At 48.5% G+C, this 8354-nt stretch overlaps 2 protein-coding genes across 2 annotated transcripts; one reads left to right on the top strand and one right to left on the bottom strand.

Annotated features, from left to right (window-relative positions):
- Positions 1–210: 210 nt before the first annotated feature.
- On the bottom strand, positions 211–2776 carry LOC9648396 (nuclear pore complex protein NUP85; the record flags this gene model as incomplete). The annotated part of the gene is made up of 17 exons (XM_024667817.1): positions 2771–2776; positions 2503–2702; positions 2379–2445; positions 2214–2321; positions 2073–2156; positions 1935–2006; positions 1826–1882; positions 1640–1759; positions 1386–1586; positions 1226–1333; positions 1140–1177; positions 939–1095; positions 787–888; positions 677–733; positions 465–617; positions 334–404; positions 211–277 (listed from the first exon to the last, which is right to left on the bottom strand). Coding segments are annotated over exons 1-17 (1668 nt in total), but the record flags the coding sequence as incomplete, so codon positions are not given.
- Positions 2777–2792: 16 nt separating this feature from the next.
- LOC9648397 (LIMR family protein SELMODRAFT_432208-like) lies at positions 2793–4567 on the top strand (the record flags this gene model as incomplete). Its single annotated transcript, XM_024667816.1, is given in 10 exon segments — positions 2793–3067; positions 3194–3279; positions 3339–3432; positions 3541–3631; positions 3684–3782; positions 3844–3966; positions 4048–4121; positions 4171–4224; positions 4277–4386; positions 4438–4567. Coding segments are annotated over 10 exon segments (1125 nt in total), but the record flags the coding sequence as incomplete, so codon positions are not given.
- Positions 4568–8354: the final 3787 nt, after the last annotated feature.

Below are 8354 nucleotides of genomic sequence, written 5' to 3'. Positions count from 1 at the left end.
ACTTGCTCCGGCCATTCCAGCAGCTCCACCTGATAGATCCGAATTTTAGAGTGTAAACGAGATGTGAGAACAGCTCCATACTGATTCTTGGAGCAAGGACAGCCAGAATTTACGTGGAAAGGTTCCAGATTTTAGAAGCTGCAAGCCGGGGTTTTAGTGAGCAAGAAGAAGTTCCGAACGGATTGGTAACCTGGAGAAGAGAAGTCACAGCGAGGTTTTCGGTGTAGGAAGCCACAGATCTCTGATGTTTTGCAGCGCTGCCTTAAAGCTTTTGTACCTGTGTGAAGTTAGAAGTGAGCTCCGGATAGTTTCGCAACTGTATAAAGTGAGTACCTTGCTAGGAACGACAGGCCTTGATGCTTCGTTGCTCCCGAGCCAAGGATGTCACAGAGACCCTCAAAATGCTGGCACGGGAAAAGAGCGTTAAAAGTGTGCGTGTATCAAATAAAACGTAAGACTGCTACCTCGAGATTATCCAGACTATCAGCTTCACCAGACGTTATTGTGTTCAAAATCTGATCCACAAGAGTAGAAAGCCTCTGCTCGTCTCGGGCCAATTGAAGCCACATTATCCCTTGGCCCTTCTTTCCATGCTTTAAACTATGAACACCAACAGCCTGGAAGACATAAAACACATGTGAGAACCCCAAGCCTGGAAAGGAAGAAGATACTAAACCCTGGCGATGGCTGTGCTCACGGTATCAAGTTCATAGAGGCGGCATATCTCTAGTGCCTGTTGCACAAAATTCACATTAAGATTCAAGAAAACGTCACACCAAGACCAACCTTCAATGCCAGTTTCTGATTGGAACAACTCTGCTTCATTAGGAGAGCTTCAAGCATTCCCAGGCCTTGCTTTGGGCAAGCCGCGAGGTAAACAGGTGCTAGCTGAGATAATTGTTAGACAAACATCAAGAACAAAGAAATCAACGATATACCTGCCAGGTTAAGCTGTGCGAAGACAGTACTTGAGAATAAACCAAACGATGGAGTTCTTTCAAGCTCAAGCCGCCTAGAGTTTGCCTGTCTTCTTCAAGAAGAGATCGAACGTCCTCCCCTTTTGCTATCAGGAGATCATCAACATGCGCCATCATCCTGATAGAAAATTTATATCAATATTCGACATGAGAAGTTCTTACCAGGCATTGAAAACCTTCGAACACTTCGCCAAGAGTATCTGTATAGTGCTAGATTAAACTCCACTGTGACGGGGAAGAGCATTTACCTCGGTGTCGTTGCTGATAATTGCAGATAAAAGTTCTTCAAGGTCTTCGTCCCCAGAACTTTTCAATCTTTTGCACTTGGAAGCTATGCTACGCATTCCATCTAAGACCTGCACCCGATAATTGCAAGTGAACTGAGCACACTACACAGTTCATACATACCAAAGAAAAAGGTATCAGATGTAGGAAATGCGCCACCAGCAGCTCCATCCAGTGAAACGTAGAGAGCTGTAGAACATCAACGTTTCCCAATAGCACCTGTATTAGCTTCTTAAGACCAAGAAGCGTCCCACGGTGGTTGCATTCCGCCCAAAACACACTATTTTCAAGCTTGGAAACCTGACTTCGCCATTTTTCCCTCGCCTGCATGTAATAAAATCTGAGAAACTAAAAACTTTGCTGCAACCACATCAAACCTTAGAAGAGTCAGGCTTAAAACCTATAGCAACACCAGGACTTTCATCAGGGAGCCTTGGGCGCAGCCGCGGCATTTGCATAATGAGCAGTGTAACTGCTTCTACGAGGCCATTTTCAGTCTGCCAAGACATAAAAAAGCATCCGGAAGTTAACGCAAGTCAACAAAACAGCATGGAGAAAGAAACCTGCCGGTCATCAAGCTGATCCAATCGATACGATCCATGCATCCGCAAGAACGCTATCTGGAAGATTGAGATTACCAATGGAACTTACACGCACAGTTTTACAACTTACAACAACGTCAAGCCATCCGACTGACAAGGCCGAGGCCATTGCATCCCAGTAAGCTGCATCGTCTTCGGGAAACTGCAAGTGCAAGTTAAACAACGATACACAAAGAGAAAACAAAAAGCTGCAAGACTTCGAACTTACTTGAATCTCGGAAAGCTTCCGCTGGAACGACACTACCTTGGAATGTACAGTGTCCTCATCAATCAAGAGGACTTTGTCATACTTCTGCAAAGCTCACAGGCAAATCAATCGTAAGTCAAGAAAAAACTCACTGCTTCTTACCGCTAGCCAGTCTACAAGACGCTCCGGAAGCCACCATGTCGCGCTTCTGTCCACATAGAAAACTTCTATGAGCTCCCACACAGCCTTAAGCATCGAGGTCTTCTCCTCCTGCACAAAACAAATAAATAAATCAAATGAATCTTTCACATCATTCTCTCACACAACCTTGCCTTGGGTGGGCTGGTCGAGAACGCTGCGAATGCTCTCGCTATATTCTAAAACATGCTCCCACCTGCGATCACAACTAGCGTTTCTAGAGAAAAAGAGAAGAATTTTTCATACCAGTGACCAGTCGCCAGGGTTGTAGCCCAATTGCCGCTGGTTCTGGAGAAGAGCAAAAGCCGGGAGAGAATCATACGCCAGTCGCCGCCTCTCGGCATCCCATCCTTCTCCCAGATGAATCTCCGTGACTCTTCCACCGCCTCCCACAGCATTCTCGATGTAGGAGAGCTGGAGCTGGTTCCCATTGCTCCACGACACACAATCGCCCTGGATCCCTCAATCCGCCCGGCACGCTATAGATTACCGCGGCCGAGGAGCTGAGGATCCATCGCCACCGGCATTACGCTCCCCGTTCTCCAGCTCCTCGAGACGCTGGATCCCCGGCATCACGCGCTCCAGAATCAGGCCTATCTTCCCAAGATCATCGTCGTGATTGGGCTCAGCATTGCCCAACTCTCGATCCTGATGCTCCCGGCGGACGTCGCGAATCGCCATTCCTGCGAGAAGAATCTCTACGTCGGGGCGTGTAAGCTCACTCTCCCGATGAAGCAGCTATGGTGGGCGGTTTACATCATCGACACTGTGCTCGTCATTCCTTTCGCGATCTTCTTCTACGAGAGCGATCAGGAGAAGTAATCTTCCATCTTTTTGTTCTTGTTCTTAGAATACTCGATCGACCGAGCTCCTCCTAGAGTTTCTTAAGTTCTTTCTATTCCTCCATGATCTCAAAAGCTTTCTTTGTTCGTGGTGATTTCCAGGACTGTGACACAAAGGGTAAAGAACGCTCTCTTGTGGGTGGTGATACTCCTCACAGTTTTCTGCCTCCTTTTGGGAATTCTCTATGGTAAGAAGCTCTTTTCCATCTTTTGTTCTTAAACCCTTTTTCTACGTGATTGCTTGAAGCTGTTATTGGTTATGCCGATTTCACCATGAGAAGTCTTTCATCCACAACGATGGCGTTCATTAATGATTTTAGCTCGCTCAATGCAAAGGCTTCGTGCTTGGTTTCGGCTGGTTTCTCATTGTTTTCTAATGTTACTCTCATGGTAAGCCTTTTCTTTTACATTTTCCCTTTCTTCATTGATCTGACAACATTGTGTGACAGTGTGCAGCTTATATGTCTGGATCTCTGGTTAAAACTATCTGTGACTTACGTGATCACATTAAACACAATAATAGGATCAATACTCTTCATGGTAATGTCGTTTTATGTGTTGTTTTCTAGAAGATCTGATTTCCTTCCTGCAGATGTTTGGAGGTGTTGGAATGGCAACATTACCACTGAGCCTCATATTTGCGTTCAAGAATAGGCCCAAGTGTGTTATTACTCGTGCTCAATACGTAAAGGTGTGTGTGTGATTTGTTCTCATTTCTTGCAACTAATATCTTCAAGGTGATGGCTTTACAGGAGGCGACTGATCTAGCCAAGCGCTCTAACGAGCTAAAAACGGCGACTTTGGGCCTCCAACGCGAAGAGAGAGGTGGGAAGAAAGGACGGATGTTTCGAAAAAATGTGAAGAAAGTCCAGCAGGTGAGCACCACTGCGCACAGAAACAAAAGTAAATGGTGGACGTGATCATGTTGACAAACGCATATGTGTAGCTCGATTCAGGAGCTTGTCTTTTTGGAAGATGATGTTGAAGCTCTGAATGAGGCATTCCCACAGGGAGAGAAGGTACCGTTCTAGTTTACCATTTAAGTTTTTGTGCTGATTCTACTGCTGGTTTTCTCTCAGGCAGACACTTACGGTTCTCTTCTACCTAGCCAAGCTTGTTTTTGGCATTGTCGGGTAAGAAAGTCCTTGAGAAAAAGATTCAGTCTTATTATTTCTCTTGTTGCAGTTTGGCTTTGTCTATAATTTGGCTTCTCCACATCATTGTTTTCATGCTTGTCAATCCTCCAGCTTTTCCGTTTCTGAATCAAGTCTTTATTCAGCTTGACACTGTCGGGGGTACTTTCTGTCGATGCGATCTCTAGACCTGAATAGTTTCCTTCTTTTCAGGCTTGCTGGGAACCACCACGTTTGCAATCTTTTGCTACTACCTTGTTATGTCTGTCATATCTGGAAAGATGCATCTGGGAATGAGGCTTCTGTTTCTTTCCATTCATCCAATGAAGTAAGCACTTTTTTTTAAATGCATTTTCTAGAATGTAATGGTTTTTATTATGAAACTATAGGTACCAAGGCACGCTCGATCCAATGTGGCACGAGAATGTGATCGCGTCGGGCGCGCAACCGTCGAGCGCCATGGATTCCAGCAGCTGGAGCGCCGATCGGCCGTGCCGGCCTTGGCCGTGGCCGTGATGGCGATATTCCAAGAAACCGTGCTCTGTCGATCATTCCCTGGAAGATCTCGCGCGCGTCGTCCAGCCGCCCCGATCGGCTGAAGAGATGGACGAGGGAATTCCCCACCGCACCCTCGCGGTAGAGGCGCTGTGGCGGATATCGGGCAGGATGTGGTGCGCCAGTGATGGATCTTGGATCGCTGTGGCCGCGAAAAGCACGCTCACGATCGTCTCAAGATCCATGATCCGGAAGAGCTGGATCGCGTCGGCATGGCGTCGAGGATCGATCGCGCCTTGCGGAGCTGCCGCGTGCATCACCGCCGTCCAGGTCACCACGTTCTTGTCCAGGGTTTGATCGAAGAGCTCCCTCGCGCGATCCACCAGCCCCGCCTGTGCGTAGGCCGAGATGATCGTGTTCCAGGACGAGAGATTCCTCGGCGCCGTCATCGAATCGAATGCCTGCCGCGCCTCCTCAGCGCCTGGATCATCACGTTCCAGGCAACGGTGTTGCAGTGCTTCATCCGCGAGAAGAGCTCCCTCGCCTGGTCGATCTTCCCCACGGATCCATAGCCCGCGATCATGGACGTGATGGACATGAGATCCGGATGATCCAGCGCGAGGAAGAGCTCCTCGGCGTTGTGCATCAGCGCTCGGCGTAGCCCTGGATCATGCTCAACCACGCGACACAATCCCAGTGAGGCATAGCATCGAAGACCGATCGCGCGAGATCGACCTCCCCGGAGGAGACGCAGGCGTGGAGGAGATTTTTCCATCTCGAGACGTCCCTCTCGGCCATGGCGTTGCGGAAGAACTCCTGGGCTTCGCGAATTTGCCCGCATTGGGCAAATGCTGCGATCATCGCGTTCGCCGAGACGACGCCCCGGGCAGGCATCCGCGCGAAGACCTCCCGCGCCTCGCCGATCCGGAGGCGCTGCGCGGCGATGGTGAGCATCGAGTTCCAGGTGATGACGTCGCGGCGGGGGGATTCCACGAACAGGGATCGCGCGTCGCGGAAGCAGCCGTTCTGGGCAAGCGCGGCGATGGTGATGTTGATGGTGAAGAGGTTGCGGACGCGGAGCTCGCGGAAGACGGCCATGGCGCTGGCAATGGAGCGGCAGGCGCCATACATCTGGATGAGGAGATTGGCGACGAAGAGATCGGTGTGCCAGCCAGAGCGGACGATCTGCGCGTGCAATCGCCGGCCACCCTCCAGATCCCTGCCCGCGATGCATCGCCGCAGCAGCACGACGTAGCCCGACGCCCCGGGATCGCTCATCCTCCTCGTCCCCGCGCATTTCCAAGGAGGAATAGTCTGTCGTGCCCTAAAATTCGTTTGAGTTTAAAGCATATTCTAAGGATAGGCATAATCTACGTCAGCCCTAAATTCTAAGGTAGTATAATCCACGTCCGCCCTAATTCTTCTATGGCATATTCTTATTCTGTGTACTCGCGAGATCCACTTGTGTTCGAGAAGCCTTTTAGCCCTGGTCGTCTGAGGCCTGCTCAAGAGCAAGCAGTCCTTGACTTCTGTAGACTGGAGCACGAGTCCGAGTTGATGGAAGTCGGATTAAATCGTGTAGCGCCAGTCGGCCTCCAGCCTTGTCGCGATCCAGCCTTTAAATCGAAACGCTGGCACTTCTTCATTCTTGCTGACGCTCTCCAGATCGATCAGCACGTACTTCTCTTTCGAGTAGTCATACATGATCTTGTGCAGGATGAGACAGACACTAGAAGAAAAGAAAATTAAGAAAGCTTACCATCTTTGTGCAAAGCTTTCAATCCTCATACGCCATGTCGCACATGTCCTCCTCGTTGTTGGGGTATTTCTTCACACAGAGCGGTAGAGTTTCCACCTCGTAGACCGCCTTCATCGCCTTGATCACTTCCGTGCTCTTGGTGACCGTCGCCAGTCTCGCTCTCTTTCTCCTCCTGCCGCCACTGCCGCTGCTACTGTCTGATGAAGAAGATCGTTCTGATGATTCCGAGATATCAGAACCTAAGCGAGAGGACGTGTGCTTCGGGATGGCAGAGAGAGTCACCTCGCGCATGAGTTCTACCTCCTTGGACTCAAGTGTAGGCCCAAACACGCTACTGATCATATGTCCTCCAGCTTCTATGGCGGCGATGTAAGCGGCCTCGAGACCAGCAAGACAGACCTCGTGCTCGGAAGAATACACTTCGAAGTCTATGATTCTCTTCATTTCGCAGTGACCATGGGGAACAAACGTATCAAGTGGAGGCCTGAAATGATCTACTCAGTACGGAATCGGTGCGAGCTTGTTCATCACTCACAGGGTTTCAGCGGCCACGCTCACATCCATTCATAGCAACAAGAAGTAGAGCTTGCTCAGTCCATCCAGCACGTCAGTCACTGGCATGAGGACTCCCTACGCCAAAAGAACGTTAGAAAACAGAGTTTTCTCAGTGAATCACGTATGCTTCTTGCTTGGAGCATGAAAAACTGGCCGAACTGCCCTGCAGCTGTGTAGCATATCACAATCTTGAGCTTCTGATACTTTTCCCCTGCCCCATGATGATATTGCGTGGCCGATTCGACTTGCTGAAGAACTTCCATCATGGAAGTTCCATGATGACTCCTTTGGTAGCACTCTTCGATAAGTGTTTGGGCAGCACAATCTCTCAGCAGGTCCTAGATTCACTGGAACTGCATTGCCATTGCATTGTAGTACTCCTTGGCCACCAAGGAACCAAGTTTCATTAGCTGTTAGGATCCTATCCTAATTGGCTAAAGGGGTGATTATTTGATTGTAAAGCCCTTTCTTTATCCTATTATCTTGGCATGGTGCTTAACACCCAATTATATTGAGGCCACCCTTTAGTCAACTAGCTTACAGTTGCATAGCATATCATAATCTTGAGCTTCAGATGCTTTGCCTCAATGATGTTGTGTGGCTGATTCAACTTGCTGAAGAACTTCCATCCTGGAAGTTCCATGATGACTTTTTTGATAGCACTCTTCGATAAGCATTTGAGCAGGACAATCTTTCAGCATGTCCCAGATTCACTGGAACTGCATTGCCACCACATTGTAGTACTTCTCCCCAACCACTAAAGAACTAAACCTTATTCATTGTTAGGATTTTATCCCTTACATCTTATGCTAATTGATTAAAGGGCTAATCACTTGATTTTAAGGCCTTTTTTTTATTCTATTATTTTGACTTGGTGCCTAACATTTGGGACATCAAATAACTCATCTATGGAGGAGGGGGGACATCATGTCGAGATGTTCCCTATCAAAGTCAGAAAGAAAAGCTTTCATGTCGTCGTGCCCAAAGACAATAAGGAGCAGGCTTTCAGGATGTTAGTAGCTCTATGCCACATAGGCAGGTTCTGTTCCTCTATACCTAGGGTGTAAGATGCTCTTTAGCAGTATCATCATGGTATCAGAGCTGTGAATGGTACACCATGCTTCCCGCGATCTCTGTATTAATCATGGGAGATTGTTGCATGTTCGCAGTCATATGGCAAGCAGCAGCAGGGCGCCATTGTGGAGTAGCGTGATTGGAAAATTCGAAAAAAGTGAGTCTTTTCCATAATCAAGATTGGTCTTTGGTGAGCAGTAAATTCATCTTCTTGATTGTGCCAAGATTTCCAGCGAGAATTGGACTG

The sequence above is a fragment of the Selaginella moellendorffii genome, unplaced genomic scaffold (assembly GCF_000143415.4).
Source record: "Selaginella moellendorffii unplaced genomic scaffold, v1.0 SELMOscaffold_208, whole genome shotgun sequence".
NCBI classification, from domain to species: Eukaryota; Viridiplantae; Streptophyta; class Lycopodiopsida; order Selaginellales; family Selaginellaceae; genus Selaginella; species Selaginella moellendorffii.
Note: the sequence above shows the minus strand (reverse complement) of the source record. Positions and strands in the feature narration are given on the sequence as shown.